At 37.8% G+C, this 18,131-nt stretch overlaps 1 protein-coding gene across 2 annotated transcripts in view; it reads right to left on the reverse strand.

The window, feature by feature from the left end:
• SRGAP1 (SLIT-ROBO Rho GTPase activating protein 1) overlaps positions 1-18,131 on the reverse strand; it is a 114,194-nt gene that overhangs the window by 14,849 nt on the left and 81,214 nt on the right. Inside the window, exons 11-16 of one of the 2 annotated variants that reach the window (XM_063309261.1) lie at positions 17,038-17,065; positions 14,735-14,765; positions 10,343-10,403; positions 9,597-9,674; positions 7,397-7,531; positions 870-975 (exon numbers count right to left, since the gene is read on the reverse strand). In XM_063309261.1, coding sequence (XP_063165331.1) covers positions 870-975; positions 7,397-7,531; positions 9,597-9,674; positions 10,343-10,403; positions 14,735-14,765; positions 17,038-17,065 — 439 coding nt within the window. Of the gene's footprint in view, positions 1-869; positions 976-7,396; positions 7,532-9,596; positions 9,675-10,342; positions 10,404-14,734; positions 14,769-17,037; positions 17,066-18,131 lie in introns of both variants that reach the window. The other variant, XM_063309259.1, reaches the window with a different exon arrangement.

Here is an 18,131-nt window from a genome sequence, read left to right on the forward strand (position 1 = left end):
CCCCAATCTCAAACATAATCTGCTGCACCAACAATGCCTCTGGCATTGTAAATATATGTGTTTGTGTGTGTGCAGTCCAAGGCTTGTTTTGAAACTGTGCCCACCTTCCCAGGTTGAAAACAAAGTAAACGGGGTGACAGAGAGCATCCTCGTAAGCTAGAACAGTGTTTCTCAACCTTGTCAACTTTAAGACGTGTGGACTTCAACTCCCAGAATTCTGAGAGTTGAACTCCACACATCTTAAGTTGCTGAGGTTGAGAAACACTGGGCTAGAGAGAGAGATGGGGAACAACAGATACATTCTGATTTACTGCACCATTATGGCAAGTTTCTGTAACACCTGCTCAAAATTCCAAATGTGCCCACTGGCCCAAAAAGTTTAGGGATTCTTTAAATTTTACACTAACTGAATCCACATTTATAAGTGAGATTTGGAAAAAGAAACAAGTTGTGCTTGAAATTTACTGTACATTTCATTCACATGAATATGGCCTTGTATTAATTAACATTAATCATTCAGCGTCCAATGTATTCTGTGATGATGGAAATGAGAACCTCATACATTGTTATCCCATCCTAAAGTATATCTGAAGAAATTACTGAAGCTTTCTTAAAAAAAAACCCCAACATTCTGCTGTCATGCAAATGTACAAGCATTGCTATAGCTTTGATTTTCAATTCCTCCCTATTTCTATGACACTGTCACTTAAACAGCTAATTCTAGTTTGCTTGAAAATCATTCCTCTTCTGCCAATTAAAACAACACAGTCTCTGTTAAAATCAAATTCTTTCTCTTTCTCACACCCACACCCACACACACCCTTCTCAAAATATCTGAAATATTCTTATAGGAAGTTAAAGCTACTTACTGATTGAGGAAGGCAAAGAGATATCTTAGTAATATAAGGACTGATCTGGGCAATGTCAGCAAGAGTTTACGTATGTGAAGAGCTCTCTCATAGAGATTTTCTGTTCCTGTAACATCAAGTAGACAAATTAGTTATGATTGGCTACTGAAAGAATAGAATAACTTACCACTATGTTGGGCCACAACTCAAGATGTGTTGAATTATATGGCATTTGGCAATTATGGGAATTGTACTTCAACACATTTGGAGGACATTCTTCTCATTTGTGCTGAACTGAAGAAAATGCTAATGCTACTATAGATGGTATCCCTGAGAAATGTTACAACTCCGGTATGGTTTGCTTATGAGTGCCTGTTCAACTTGTTTACTATGTATATGAAGGCTGTATCTGTGCCTGATAACTGAATGGATGCCATTATTATTCCCTTACACAAAGAGAAATATATTTATATACTAATTTATAAGATTGTTGAACTGTTTCATTCCATATGCTCAAGGTGATGACTGCAGGAACGAAGGCAAAAGCTACATGGGATTAGTTTGCTTTGGCAGAATTCTGTTTGACAGACAACAAGAGGTAACAATGACAAATTTTGGGAACTGCAGTGCAGCTTTATGCCAGGCAGGAGGTGCACAGACCACATTTTTGCTCTTTAAGAGGTCACTGAAATATGCATACATGTAAAAAAGAAACTAAGTATATGATAAAGTAAACATACTTTTATGTTTATGGAATCTCTTATATAAATATGGAGGTGGAAGTTGGTTGCTGGACACAGTAAGAGTGGTTTATGATGAATGTAAAGCATACTGTATGTGAGAATCAACAGAATGCTCAGTCAATAGTTCAACTTTGAGCAGAGAATAAGTAAAAAATGTATAATGTTCCCTTGGTGGATGAATGTATTTATGGATAAATGTAGAAGAACAGTTGTAGGTGACATTAGAGTTGTTGTTTATTCGTTTAGTCGCTTCCGACTCTTCGTGACTTCATGGACCAGCCCACGCCAGAGCTTCCTGTCGGTCGTCAACACCCCCAGCTCCCCCAGGGACGAGTCCGTCACCTCTAGAATATCATCCATCCATCTTGCCCTTGGTCGGCCCCTCTTCCTTTTGCCTTCCACTCTCCCTAGCATCAGCATCTTCTCCAGGGTGTCCTGTCTTCTCATTATGTGGCCAAAGTATTTCAGTTTTGCCTTTAATATCATTCCCTCAAGTGAGCAGTCTGGCTTTATTTCCTGGAGGATGGACTGGTTGGATCTTCTTGCAGTCCAAGGCACTCTCAGAATTTTCCTCCAACACCACAGTTCAAAAGCATCGATCTTCCTTCGCTCAGCCTTCCTTATGGTCCAGCTCTCGCAGCCATATGTTACTACAGGGAACACCATTGCTTTAACTATGCGGGCCTTTGTTGTCAGTGTGATGTCTCTGCTCTTAACTATTTTATCGAGATTTGTCATTGCTCTTCTTCCAAGGATTAAGCGTCTTCTGATTTCTTGACTGCAGTCAGCATCTGCAGTAATCTTTGCACCTAGGAATACAAAGTCTTTCACTGCTTCTACATTTTCTCCCTCTATTTGCCAGTTATCAATCAAGCTGGTTGCCATAATCTTGGTTTTTTTTAGGTTTAGCTGCAAACCAGCTTTTGCACTTTCTTCTTTCACCTTCATCATAAGGCTCCTCAGTTCCTCTTCACTTTCAGCCATCAAAGTGGTATCATCTGCATATCTGAGATTGTTAATGTTTCTTCCAGAGATTTTAACTCCAGCCTTGGATTCCTCAAGGCCAGCTTGTCGCATGATGTGTTCTGCATACAAGTTGAATAGGTAGGGTGAGAGTATACAGCCCTGCCGTACTCCTTTCCCAATCTTAAACCAGTCTGTTGTTCCGTGGTCTGTTCTTACTGTTGCTACTTGGTCGTTATACAGATTCTTCAGGAGGCATACAAGATGACTTGGTATCCCCATACCACTAAGAACTTGCCACAATTTGTTATGGTCCACACAGTCAAAGGCTTTAGAATAGTCAATAAAACAGAAATAGATGTTTTTCTGAAACTCCCTGGCTTTTTCCATTATCCAGCGGATATTGGCAATTTGATCTCTAGTTCCTCTGCCTTTTCTAAACCCAGCTTGTACATCTGGCAATTCTCGCTCCATGAACTGCTGAAGTCTACCTTGCAGGATCTTGAGCATTACCTTACTGGCATGTGAAATGAGTGCCACTGTTCGATAGTTTGAACATTCTTTAGTGTTTCCCTTTTTTGGTATGGGGATATAAGTTGATTTTTTCCAGTCTGATGGCCATTCTTGTGTTTTCCAAATTTGCTGGCATATAGCATGCATTACCTTGACAGCATCATCTTGCAAGATTTTGAACAGTTCAGCTGGGATGCCGTCGTCTCCTGTTGCCTTGTTATTAGCAATGCTTCTTAAGGCCCACTCAACCTCACTCTTCAGGATGTCTGGCTCTAGCTCACCGACCACACCGTCAAAGCTATCCCCGATATTGTTATCTTTCCTATACAGGTTTTCTGTATATTCTTGCCACCTTTTCTTGATCTCTTCTTCTTCTGTTAGGTCCTTGCCATCTTTGTTTTTGATCATACCCATTTTTGCCTGGAATTTACCTCCAATGTTTCTAATTTTCTGGAAGAGGTCTCTTGTCCTTCCTATTCTATTGTCTTCTTCCACTTCCGCGCATTGCTTGTTTAAAAATAATTCCTTATCTCTTCTGGCTAACCTCTGGAATTTTGCATTTAATTGGGCATATCTCCCCCTATCACTGTTGCCTTTTGCTTTCCTTCTTTCTTGGGCTACTTCTAGTGTCTCAGCAGACAGCCATTTTGCCTTCTTGGTTTTCTCTTTCTTTGGGATGTATTTTGTTGCCGCCTCCTGAACAATGCTGCCAACTTCTGTCCAGAGTTCTTCCGGGACCCTATCTACTAAGTCCAGTCCCTTAAATCTATTCTTCACCTCCACTGCATATTCTTTAGGAATATTAGTGAGCTCATATCTAGCTGATCTGTGGGTCTTCCCTAATCTCTTTAGTCTGATCCTAAATTGTGCAAGAAGAAGTTCGTGATCTGAACTACAGTCAGCTCCAGGCCTTGTTTTTACCGACTGTACAGATGTCCGCCACCTTTGGCTGCAAAGGATGTAATCAATCTGATTTTGGTGTTGTCCATCTGGTGAAGTCCATGTATAAAGCCGTCTCTTAGGTTGTTGGAAGAGAGTGTTTGTTATGCAGAGTGAATTGTCTTGGCAAAATTCTATCAGCCTGTGTCCTGCTTCGTTTTGTTCTCCCAGGCCATACTTACCTGTAATTCGAGGTGTCATTTGACTGCCTACCTTAGCATTCCAGTCTCCTGTGATGAAAATAACATCTCTTTTAGGCGTATTGTCCAGTAGGTGCTGCAGATCCTCATAGAACTGCTCTACTTCAGCTTCTTCAGCATTTGTGGTTGGGGCGTATATTTGGATCACTGTGATGTTAGATGGCTTGCCCTGAATTCGAATTGAGATCATTCTGTCGTTTTTTGGGTTGTATCCAAGCACTGCTTTAGCCACTTTACTATTAATTATGAAGGCTACTCCATTTCTTCTGTGGTCCTCTTGTCCGCAGTAGTAGATCTGGTGGTCATTTGATGTGAAGTGGCCCATTCCAGTCCATTTCAGTTCACTGACGCCCAGAATGTCTATCTTTAATCTTGACATCTCACCAATAACCACATCCAATTTGCCCTGGCTCATAGATCTTACATTCCAGGTTCCGATGGTGTGTTGATCCTTAGAACATCGGATTCGCCGTTCACCACCAGCACCGTCGGCCGCTAGCCGTCCTTTCGGCTTTGAGCTAGCTGCGTCATCACGTCTGGGGCTAGTTGAGCTCATCCTCTGTTCCTCCCCAGTAGCATTTTGACCATCTTCCGACCTGGGGGTCTCATCTTCCGATGGTATACCGACATATCTCTGGTTGTACTGATCCATTTAGTTTTCACGGCAAGAATACTGAGGTGGGTTGCCATTACCTTCCCCAGGGATCGCATTTAGTCTGACCTCTCTGTCATGACCTTCCCGTCTTGGGTGGCCCTTCACGGTTTAGCTCATGGCATCATTGAGGTGCTCAAGCACCAGCACCACGACAAGGTAACGATCCTTTGCTGAAGGACATTAGAGATATGTAGCTAAATATATCGAAGCAAATATTTGTAGCTCAGGGTTGAACTGTGGAGTCCTTGGTGCTCTCTGAGCCTTGTTGTTTTCTTGCAGACGTTTCATTGCCAGACTAGGCAACATCTTCAATGCAAAGAGGGAGTGGGCCTTGCTCTCAGTTTATATACTGTGGCTTGTCCAGCTTGTGTTGGTGGGGGTGTTGTTCTCTCCTTGGGAGTTCTTTGATTAGGCTGTTGTTTGCTGCTTGGTTGATTGCCTGAGTTAATAGCTCCTTGGTTAGGGTGTATTGTGCTGTTTGATGGTTCATCTGGTGTCAATCCTAGTGTTGATTTTTGCCTATCTGGGTGTTGATTGCTGGCAAGGGAGTGTACTGGTCTTTTGGCTTTTCTATTGTCTCTTTTGAATGGTATGTAAATGTTGTTTACCTCTGTGTGTCTGTTGATGGCTGCTTTGTCTGAGTGCCAGGCTTCCAGGAATTCTCTGGCGTTTTTGGATTTGGCTTGGTTTAGGATGCTCACAGTTTCCCAGGTGAAACTATGGTTGAGTCTGTCCATGTGTTGTGAGATTAAGGAGTTCTCATCGTGTCTTCTGACTGCTAGTTGGTGTTCGTGGATGCGCTCTGCTAATCTTCTGCCTGTCTGTCCTACATAGTGGCTGTTACAGTCTTTGCACTGTAGGTTGTAAATAACTCCTATTTTTTCTTCTTGGGCTATTGGGTCTTTTGGCATGCTTAATATATTTTGAAGAGTTTTAGTTGGTTTATGTGCTACGGTGATGCATGTGGTTGTAACAGTCTGTTGGTAGTTTCTGAGATGTTTCTGATGTATGGCAGTGTTATCCTTTTCATAGTTTCCATTGGTTGGGTTGTAGTGGGTTGGGTGGTGAGGCATTTTTTGATGAAGTTGAGGTATCCATTTTGTTGGAAGATGCTGTGCAGATGTTCTCTTTCTTTTTTCTGGTGTTCTGGGTTGCTGCAGTGTGTAAGTGCTCATCTGAATAATGTTCTTACACAGCTTCTCTTGTGGGAGGTTGGATTGTTACTTTGGTAGTGGAGCACTTGGTTGGTGTGGGTAGCTTTCCTGTAGACTTGTGTTTCTGACTTACCATCATTTCCTCTACTGATGAGGATGTCCAGGAATGGTAGTGAGTTGTGAATTTTATTCCATTAAAGATGTTATTGATGGTTTTGTGGGTTTCTTCCAGTTGTTTAGTGTCATCTACATACCAGATCCATACTTTGGGTTGTATGTGTGGGAGTGCCATCCTTTCCAGACACTGCATTACGATGAAGTATGTTGTGCTATGACTATATAGAATAAATAAATGACAACTGATTCAAACTAAATACACAAAGAAGAGTGAATGGATCAAAATGAAAAGGAAGTTTTAGTTGGATGGAACAGGTGAGATTCTCAGAAAGAGAGAGGTAAGGCTTAAAAAACAACAGGCAATGTATGAAGTGGCATATGGGAGTGATGGAAGCAAGGATGGTTTGCAAGGGTACTATGTGGCTAAGGCACCAGGCTAGAAACTGCCAAGAGGAGATGGGCGGTGACAAATTTGATAAATAAATAAAAATAAATCAGGAGACTGTGAGTTCTGGTCCTGCTTTAGGCATGAAAGCTGGCTGGGTGACTTTGAGCCAGTCACTCTCCCTCAGCCCAATTCACCTCACAGGGTTGTTGTGGGGAAAATAGGAGGAAGAAGTAATATAAGATATTCCTTCACCTTGAGTTATTTATTAAATAATAAAGGCGAGATAGAAAATAATAAATAAATAAATAAAATACTGCATCATGCTGGTATAAACAAGATTTAATTAGATTTCCTTTTCTTCTTTCAAAATTAATGCCTTCAATTTCTTTAGCTTCATTTTTCTTATTTCTTTTCTGTGCTTTGCATAATACTGCTTATCTGGGAAGGGAATGATATAATGTGTATATATGTATGTGTGTCAAAAAATATTCTAATGTTGGTGCCAACTGAATTTCCTACAGAAGAATGCTGTGAAATCAGAGTGATATCATAAAAACAGCCCTGTCCTTTGTATAGACATAATATAGTACATTAACCAATGGTACTCAGAGGGAGGTTCACCTAACAAGCTAGTTTAAATATCTATACAAAAGAGACAGTCCGGGTGCTACACAGACAGTATATCTTGTTCTTACTGAAGGGAGAATGCAAATTCAAAAACACATTTGTTAAAATGGATGCGCATAAATAACTAAGACAACTAAGTAAGCTGTCTTATGTAAAGCTGTGTTAGAATAGATGTTTCTGGGCAAATTATAAAATTTCACTGATTAAAATGACCATTCAAAACACATGAAAGAAGCAAATTTAACTTACTGACACAAGAAATAAGATCATTAAATCTTTCCTTAGGAAAAATAGGATTCTCCAGCCCTCGGAAATAGAGCTTCAATACTCCAGCAACTGAGTTAATATCATGGTTACTTTGGTCGTCTGCCAAAGGATTTTCACCTACAAAAATAAATCAGATTAAATACTTACAGGCATTTGATCTTGACAGCATTCTTCTATATAAGAGTCTGAGCTATACTAGATAAATAATGGTCATCCTGAAATTAGAATGAATGTAACAGGGACTAAAATATTTCTCAAATATATATCTTTCCCACTGGGGTATGGACTTTGACTCCATTCTTTGTAATTATAATACAGTGTAGAGCATATACAGCTGTCTTGAAATCTCATACTTTTTCAGCGCAAAGAAAAATGTACACTTGAGTACGGGGCTGGAGTTTAGATACGCCTCTTTTGTAATGTTTTAGGAGAATAATTGCAGTTGTTCTTGGATGTACTATGTTCTTATTGTTGCTTTTAGTTTGGTTTTGGTTATTTTTAAAATCTATTTTAACCTCATGTTAGGCACCCAGAGTTGTGACTTGCAAGTTGGGTGGCCATATTAATTATTGACTGATTAAATAAATAAGTAAGTGTTCAGTAGAATGTCAGATACAAAAAAATATACTAGATTACTCATGCAATACTAAACTCAGTCATCCTTAACGTGAGAATGATCCAGATGTGTAGACATCAGAATTCTCAGACTTCTCAACAAATGCAAGGTTGCTAAAAATTCTGGGAGCTGAAGTCCTCATATATGGACAGCACTTGGGAAAGGTTGATTGGGTTTATTTATGGGCTAAATTAATCTATTATAATCAGGCTGAATGGAATTCCAGTACTCCTGAGAAGCTGAGAACTGCACTGGTTAAATAAGTCTTTACAACTATTTTCATTCAAGTTGTATATTATACAAATACTGACTTACGCCTTTCTTTGAGGTGAAAAAGTAATTAAAGAGATTTTAAGAAAATGTGCTCTGCATTGCATTATGATTACAAAGAATGGATTCTAAAGCCAAACTTCAATAGAAAAGATGAAGATTTTAAGGACTACATATGTATTTTAAAAAAGGACTGCTACAAGATTGAAATAGAGTTTTCACACCTCCATTTTAGTAAATTCATTTATTAACTAATTTAAACAAAACTTTAGAACTTGACTGGTAATAATAAGTAATTAAGACAGCAGGTTCTATTCATTAAATAACCTGGAAAAATAATGTATTCTTTGAGGGGGTTTTACCTCACCAAAATAATACCACATAAAATTTAAGCATATAGAAAAAACTTTGCAGAAGCAGGTTAATCTAGTCTAGCAATTAATTCTTTTTTTTTTCCACAATGATCAACAAAGTATTTGTGAAAAACCCAACAGGAAGACATGTCAGTGACAGCAACCTATATTCAGAAGGTCTTTTTCTGATAAAGATGCAGTTGAAACCTATCATAACTACCGGCTACATTACTACTTCATTCTCCATGAATTAATCTATTTACCCCAAAGGAAGACAACTGTAAATTTAGACAATCTCACAGTAAATAAAATGATAAACACAGACAAAAATCCTGTCCAATGCCCTGATTCCCAACTTTCTCCATCTAGGACTGCCAATTCCAGCTGAAACCAGTCATGAGATTTTACTTTTTCCTAATAAACGTGTGCATAATTTTTTAATGTGTAATTTGTAAATATATCTGAAAGAATTTTTCAAACATTATTTTTCCAAAAAAAAGAGGAGGAAGAAGGGAAGAAAATAAATGGAAAAATGGAATACGACTGGATTTTTCTGATGTAAGATGCGGGAAGAAGTAACTGAACAAAGAAAGAAGAAGCTGCCTGTTTAAGAATTATAAAATAAATTAAGTTCAATTACAAATCTCTTCAGCAATAGTTAAGGCTTCCATATCTGGGCTGCGATAATATGGATGGTCAGAAGATGACAGCAGAGCTACAGTAAACTCTTTTTGCTGCCAGCTAGTGCCTATGAAGTTCAGATACAGTAGTCATATTTGAAGCCAATCTCCAAAGCTATCTACGTTTTTTAAGATCAATTATGCCAATTTCTTTGTTTTTCTGTTCTTCTCAGTGAATAAAAGGTTCCCTCCCCTTCACAAATAATAATTGAGAAGAAGAGTTTTTATGATGGTACATATGCACAGGAAAAATGATAAATCACCTCTCTCAAATGAATTTTTAATATCATTGACCTCCACCTGAGAGCCCGAGACCCTGAAAATGCCCTGGTGTTGAAGACCTGAAAAATAATAGTAATAAAGAAATACATGAAATTCAATGTGATGTTTCAAATGAGGGGAAATACTGGCATCTTACTCCTTTATTTATTACATTTATATATAACCTTCCACTAAGACTCCTCAAAGCAGCTTACTGCATTTTGAAATGCAATGCTAACTTCCCTAAATACCTGTAGCTCAAGATTGAACTGTGGAGTCCTTGGTGCTCTCTGAGCTTGTCTGTTTGCTTGCAGGCAGGCAAGCAAGCAAGCAAGCAAGCAAGCAAGCAAGCAAGCAAGCAACCAAGCTCAGAGAGCACCACGGACTCCACAAAGCTAACTTCTTCCCCAGAGCAAGAATTCCTTTTCTTGCTTGATCCTGGCCCCTCTTCATTCCTTCACTCCATTGCTTCATACATTCCAATTAATCGCTTTCTTATTGCTGTCTGAATTAATATTCTGTCCTTACTGTTTTGTTTTATTCCCCACCAAGCCCTTCCCTCTTTTTAGTGCTCCTCCCACTTTTCAACAGGGAGATTCTTTCATTCAAGACTAAAGTTTCATTATTCTTCCTAACTGTAATTGGAAAGGGATTAGAACATTCAGAAAAAAGCATCATTATTAAGCACAACATTCTTAAGAAAAACAGCAACAAGTGGTATTAAATTGAAAAGCATTTTAGAACTCACCATACAAATTGATAAATCGGATACAGCTTTCTACAATGAGGGGGATTACTTGTCCTGAGTCCTGTTGAGGGGAAAAATAGTCCAAATATATGAGATAAAAATTATATGAGATAAGTGGTCTCTATAATTAATTACTATAATTAATATTACTTAATTGCCATTAGGATTCAGCAGCATCCTTAGAGTATCAGATGTATCACACTCTATACATCCAAATCTCACTAGAATTATATCTATACCAGATATGCCTCTTGATCATTTAACTGTTTTGTAAAACAAGCTCTTGAGCTAAACTATCTCCTTCAGTTTGGTCAGGAATCAAACAATAATGCCCAGCCTACATAACCAATGCTATATATTTCTACTGATGGTAGCTAGCAAGTCCTACTTCAGAAGCTGAACTGTCTGCTAGATGCAATAATAAAGGAAGCCACACTGAAAGTAATAAATCTTGCCTGCTGAAGTGCTGCTGTTATTGGATCTAATAAATCTTGGCTTATTTATTTCAAAGCTAGGCAAATTTTTATTCTGCTTTACCCTTTCCTCTTTTGACTTGTTTAAAGCATTTTATTATTTGAGGGGTTCCTCAAACACAATTTTCTGATACAACAGACCTGAGAAAATGTTATTTAATGTCTGATTATTAAAAAAGATATGACACCAAGATCATATTTAGGATAAAGAAGTACTGAATTATAACATACAGGAAAAAAAATGAAAAATGATGAGAACTTATAGGCACAGTGCATACTCCTGCTGTAATAAGCCGAGTTTATTAAATTGAGATACCTGAACAGGTTCTGTAGATTATATGACCAATCTGGCTACTTATGTTTGTGTTTCTTTAATCCTTAGAATGCTATTTACTTCATTTTTAATATGCTTTAGAATGGTGTTATATTACTGTAACAATAACTAAATCAGATAAAGTACTTAAGTAATTGTTTTGATCAATGGGTATAACTAGTCCAGAACTGTAGGTTGAGTGACCAGCATTCCACCTTCTTCCTTCTAGTCACAAACACGTGGCCATCAAATTGTTCAAGAGGAAATGCCTGGCTAACAAAATGTAATGGAAAGCTCATTCAAATATATAAACCGTATTCATTGCTTACTAGCTAATACCTGCAAAGAATGCAAACCAGCTAAAAAGGTACTGTTTGCACAAGAAATGTAGACATTAAAATGAATGGATTATTAATGCACTTCTACAACTCAGTGAAAATCTTGGTTTTCATTTTAACCTACTTCAGTACCCATCACAAAAGTCGTTTTACAGATATTTGACCAGTTTTATGGGGAAAAATACAAGAAGAAATAAGTTTCCAGGGTTACCATGATTCCTTGTAATGCAATGATCTGAAATACCCCTTCACCACCTTATCGCAAATGGGAGTGGGAAGGGTCAAGGCCAGGAGGAGATGCTTCCCTGTTGCACCTCCCATTTGGGGGAATGGCAACAGCATGCCCTGATCCTGCTGGATTCCCAGAAGTTGGTTAAAACACAGAGCTCTTCCAGAGGGCTTTTAAAATTAATGAATTAACATAGCACCGTTGGAATTGCTAATTTTTATTGGAATACTATGAACCTTTTCTCCAAAGAATGTCGGCTGAGGTTTATTAGAACCTTAATACAAGGGAGCTCCTGTTCTCATGATGAACATTGTCTGAAGGAATCCTGCAATCAGTCACCAGACGCTATTGGGAAAGCATTATTTCTTTTTCTTTTCTGCTTGATAGTTTTGCCACTTAATATTCATGAGCATTCTTGAATTTGAATGAGGCCAGAATGATACTAATTTCTCTGCATTACAACTCCAAATTCCTATCACAAAAATAGGTGGGCAGGGACATTTTTCCAAAAGTAGGAACTTAGCAGCATGTAGAAGAATTCTTTGTAAATCTGGCCAATCACCAGTGAAACTGACAAATAATAAGTTTCACTCCTAAACACAGTACTTTATTGTTCTCACAGGAATGAAAGTGAGCCATTCACTTTTTATGGAAGAAAGTATAAAGGAGTGTACTTATTGACATTACTCCAGTAAGCACTAAACATTCTATACAGGACAAATTCTTCTCTTCTAAATAAAGTTCACTCACTCTTTCCCATAGTATTCGATGGGAACAAGTAAAAAACTAAGCCAACATTCATCATGTTAGCCTCTAAATATATTATGTCAATATGGGACAGAGTTATGACAGTTAGCTTTCTGGTATCATATGAATTTTGGTTTTCATTTTAACATTTATTTCTTTTAAATGTATCATTTCTATTGGTCCTTTAAAGCACTCATCAAGATGGCTAAGAAGTACATATAAATAAATGAAACAAAACAGGAAAATACACATAGCTAATCACTGGATTGACTCATAAAATCAGATCGTCACTGTCCAGCAAACCTGAGATTCTCCCACCTCACAACTCCCTTTCATCTTCTGGGCTAGTGGAGAAAGGGCTTCTCTCTCTCTCTTGTGGGTATGAGCATTGTGTGCATATGAATAAATATGTGTGTGTTTGCTTGCAGAATATGTTGTAACAAAATAATTAGAAAACCAACGATCATGATCCTGGAACTGGAACCTTCACTGTCTATGCTCTGGCACTGCGTCCAAGATCCTGTACATTTGATAACGGAGACAGCCAGTGAGGTGTCAAGCCCCACACATCTAGGAAACATCAAGGAACCAAGAATCACACAGATTTTCAGTAAGATACCTTTAAGACTAGTCTGGGGTAAATACAGAATCTTGGAAACTGTTGGAGGAAGATCCAACTCTCATTTATAGTGAGTTAATTAAGGTGAAGTCTCTTTGAAGGATTTGAAATGCTTCTTTCCAGTTTCTTTCCACCTGGGCTAAATTGCTGTTTATCAGATAAGCTGTCAACTGACTGGCTCATTATCTGTTGACTGTTTATTTCTACTTTCTTTGCCATTCCTTTCCCAGCCTCCCCAAATCTCTCACAGGTATAGTAGTTAACATGTTAGACTAAGACCAAGGAGATCCAGGTTATCAGCCTTAGCTATAGAAACTCACTCGATGCTTTTGGGCCCTTCACTCTCTCTCAGTCCAACCTACTTAGCCGTCATCAAAGGCGATCTCCATGTAAGCTGCCTTGACCTCTTGGAGGAAGCGTGCAATGGCAATCTTTTAAACAAATATGTAATACCAAAGTGAAAGAATGCATCCAAGCGGTTCCAACTTGTGAAGCTTCTTTGATCAGCAGAGGGTTCTATTAGTGGAATGGGAAGTGGAACAATTTTAGACTTCTTTAACTCTTTGTTCTGCTTGTAGGAAAGAATGGGAAATCACTGAAAAATCACTTCACTATTATGTCACTGACAGATGACTGCTGAATTAAAGAACTCCCATCAGTGGATGGAAACTGACTAGAAATAGGCCAGAGCGTGCTAGCTTTTGGGACCAGAAATAAAACTAGGGAAGGGTAGGAATTGTCTACAGGCTTGAATGTCTTTAGGGAATCTTCTGGGGATCAGGTTTATGTCAGAGTACTTCTCTCCAAAAGAGAGAAGTACTTTTCTTTTCAGCAGCAACAATCTGGCAATGAAAGATTTTAGTCTATTCTTCCATTGCCACACTGCTGCAGAAAAAGATGCTGTGAGATATGGGGCACTGGGGGAGTAGGTGGTTCTCCATCTGGGCAAGTTCCCATTCCTGAGCTGGGAAATCAAAATATTCCCCATGTGACTTGTTTGTGTAACGCATTTTGTGAAGTACTTCATGATAAATTACAAAAAGAGTTTACACTACTTTTCGGGGGGTGGGGAGATCTATCCATCTTATGGGTATAAGAAATAGTTATAAGCTATAAAATTAAACAGGATTAACTTTAAGGATATTTTATACAAAATATGTTACATCTGTCACTATATTTCTTGACAAATTTGTGGAAAGTATATACACCCTTGAAAACATCTTGGCACTACTAATGAATGATGATTAAAATATAGCTTATGAATGACTTCGATTTAAAAAAACCTACAGAAGGATTCAAAGGCAAAGTAAGCCTTTTGTTTATTCTTCTGATACAATAAACACTTAATGTGATATTGTAAACTGCTTTCCTATATTAAAAAGCAGTTTATAAAATAGTACAGGTGAATATAGGTAGGATTATTACACAAAAAGCAATAACAAAAGCATCATTGCATGTGCTCATTTCTTGCACCCCTGTAAAGACTGCTGTCTCTACATCTCCTGTTGAATAAAGTGGACACTATAAATATACTAGGCATAGAATATTTGAGCCTTTAAAAAAAGCTAAAAACACTTGCATACATTTCTCATTTCTGAATGCAAACAGTTCCCAACAATCAGATAATAAAAATATCAGACAAAACAATGCTAATCAGTTCATTAGCATCATACCTGATGTCTGGTGTGTGAGTTCCTTCGTCCTCTGCTGTAAAATGCAATTAGAAAAAAAGTATAGAAAAACAGGATGAAGAATGTAAATACCAAAGTCACAAAATATATTCATGAAGCTTAAAGAGTTCCTAAAATAATGTGAAAATAAAACAAATACTGGGTTCTTAGAACCAGTGTAGCATAATACTGATTGGGAGTAATCTCTGTGAATTTAATCAGGATATTATATGAACATACATATAGTACATGCACATATTGGCTCCCCTTGCTTTATACCAGGGCTATATTCTTGAAAACCCTGCATAAAGCAATCTGTATAAAGCAAGACACTTAACCAATGGAAAAAAGAGGGTTGCAGGGAATGTGTATTCTGTAACCCAAATGTACTGACAAATCTGTACATAAATTTTTAGAGCCTTATTCTTAAGCACTGTATTGTTCAATTTTTTTTTTCCTTGTCTCACATTCTATGTACAGTGACAGCATTTTCTTTAATCTTTTCTACAGCTGGGTTTCTAATGCAGGTGATTATCATGGCAAACAGAGGATCACAGCATTACATCACAGCATTACAAATTCTATTAACATTCTTTGTTGTGTTGCACACAGTGATTTCCCATGTTAAAAATCCATCCTAGGACTGAGAATCCTTCATCAGCTTTGGCATCATATTCTATATCCAACTTTGTTGGGGAGGATCTTTTCTTTTTCATTTTGGGCAAGGGGATTGGATAAGATGTTGATGGCCATACTGATCCCATAGTAACAGTAGTAGCAATTGCAGATATGGAAGTACTGTAAATGGGAGACAGGGTATGTAAGTAAAACAACCACACAACATGATGGTAAATGCATGAGTAAGGGGTTTGGTGGGGTTTGGGTAGGAAAGTGTTCAAGTGGTTTTGGTGGGAAGAAGTCTTTGGCATAAATTGACTATGGTGGCATAAATCTATAATAGCATTTTTTAAAAAATAAAGCACATTCTTGAATGAAAATCGCAAATTGCATTAAAGGGAATTTGCATAAAGCAAGAAAAATTGGTATATAAAATGATAGTCTTTTAATGGATTTATCATACTAATCAAGCTCATAATTCAATTATTATTTTTATTATTCCACATGTGTTATGCATGTATGTGTGCCTATGTACATACTGTATTTTCTTTCCTTGTGATTTCAGAGCATTCTGTATTGGTTAATTAAGAACATGCTTGAACAAAGTCATTTTAACCAGAAGTGCTGACTTAGCCAATCAAGTGAAAGGACCTAGCAGTTACTGAAAACTTAGTTCATTTCTAGTTGTATCCATCCAGAAATTTAGTGAAGGGGATTTAAGTAAAAATAAGTTATGTAGAACAAAGAAGATAGGAGGAGGAGATGGGCGGAGGAGAAGGGCGGTGACAAATTTGATAAATAAATAAGAATTTCACAAATATTAACATTTAAGATGGATTTATTAAGTAATTTTCTTTTGTAAAATCTGCTATAATTTCAGTCCATTTCTAAAGGTATAATTATACCTTTCTTCTCGGCACATTGGGTCTTAAGAACAGGATAATGTTATTTTGTGAATTTATATTCCAAAGTTGTGCAAGTTTGTTTCCCCACACATAACTGCAACCCTCACAATTCCTTCCCAAAGATGAGATTGGGAGGCAGTGGTAAGTAGCATGTAGTTGCCAAACCAGAAGGCCTTACACTGCTGACGTGCCCCTCGGCTCCTCTATCTCCCAGCCCCAGCTTGGTGTATCAATGCTCGGGAAGCGCACTGGACCACCCATAGGATTGTTCCTTCCACAAGATATCCACATGCAGATTATTCGCCTGGACCTTCCCTTCTATGAATCCTGAGGGTATCCCCCACAGATTCACTACATATAAAACAAACGGTGACCTTTGATCAGCAGGCTGGCTTTCTTTGGAAGGAGTAAGAAATCTGCCACTACGTGGACAAAGATGGCAGAAGAAATCATGGTATGTACTGAGCACAGAGGCTAGAATTCTGATGCTAGTGACAAATATCTACCATCAGCTCCTGTGGTGGCATAAATGGGCCATTAAAGAGATGGACGATAATTTGAAGATGGGGCCACAATTTTTCTTGATGGGTGGGGAGCACTGAAACCCATTGGGAGCTTATTGGAGATGTGATTATATTCTGGAAGGTTTGGTGTCCTATTCTTAAAGTTTCTTCCTTATTTTTTTAAGTGATATGTTCAGCCTTTCAGAAACATAATACTCCTATTTTACAAAAATTGTAGCTTACTGTAAAATAAACTTTGAGAGAATGTTTAATAACTTACCTTGTAGTCATATATTCTGCCCTGTGACCTAAAGGATAAGAGCAACGTAATCTGAAAGCCAATGGAGCCAGACGTAGCTTTCCTGCATAACTGCACAACACATATGCTAACCCGATTTTCAATCCTCAATTATTTATACTGTAACTGTTCATATTTATTTCACAAGACTTACGCTTACATACAAGAGCAATGGTTTCCTATGACCACAGAGAGTTTTGAAATGTTCAGAAAGCAAACATTCTTTCTTACCTGAGTAAAGAATATTTATGCTACTAAGTTAAGCAAAACAAAATTTTAAGCAGTGGTACCAGTCTGTGCATGCATATATAATGAATTATTCACAGAAAGAGAAAAGCTTACCAGGATGCTTTGGGGAATGAACATACTGCCAACATTCATAAGTTAGAAAGTAATTTAGGATGTAGCTATACTGAGGAAAGTACATATTTAATGATGTCACATAAAGATATATGACTTTGTGTTAAATATAAATATCTGGTACATATGAGCCCAATAATGTTCTATATATCCGTCATACATTTCAATTATTTTTAACTTAGCAATCCTGCAAATGTCCCTCTGAAATAAACAGAGGTTACGCAAAATCCTTTTGAGGGAAATGGGTGGTGACAAAATTGATAAATAAATAAAAACCATCAGTGCTGGATGATTTGCAGAAATTAAGGTGAGGACTGGGGAAGGCAATGGCAAACCACCCCACTATGGTCTGCCAAGAAAGCGTCGCAAAAGCAGCGTCCCCCCAAAGGGTCAGACATGACTCGGTGCTTGCGCAGGGGACCTTCCACCTTTCACACACAAGATAACAAGGACAAAATAGATTTCCTCTAGTTTACCAAATTAGAAAATTATGGTCCAATATTGTATTCAATAAACTTAATTATGGCAGTTTGATGGGAAAAGGGTTAAGAACTGAGTTTAATTCTTATAAACACTGACATTTTCTGCAAATAGACCAGGTTCAGTTTTATGCATCTTGATTTAGTTAATATATGTAGCTTATTTAGTTATAGTTAAACCTGAAACTTAACTATTCTATCATTCAGCTCCACCCACATAAGAGCATAAGTAGCTGT

Source organism: Candoia aspera, chromosome 7 (assembly GCF_035149785.1).
Source record: "Candoia aspera isolate rCanAsp1 chromosome 7, rCanAsp1.hap2, whole genome shotgun sequence".
Taxonomy (NCBI): Eukaryota; Metazoa; Chordata; class Lepidosauria; order Squamata; family Boidae; genus Candoia; species Candoia aspera.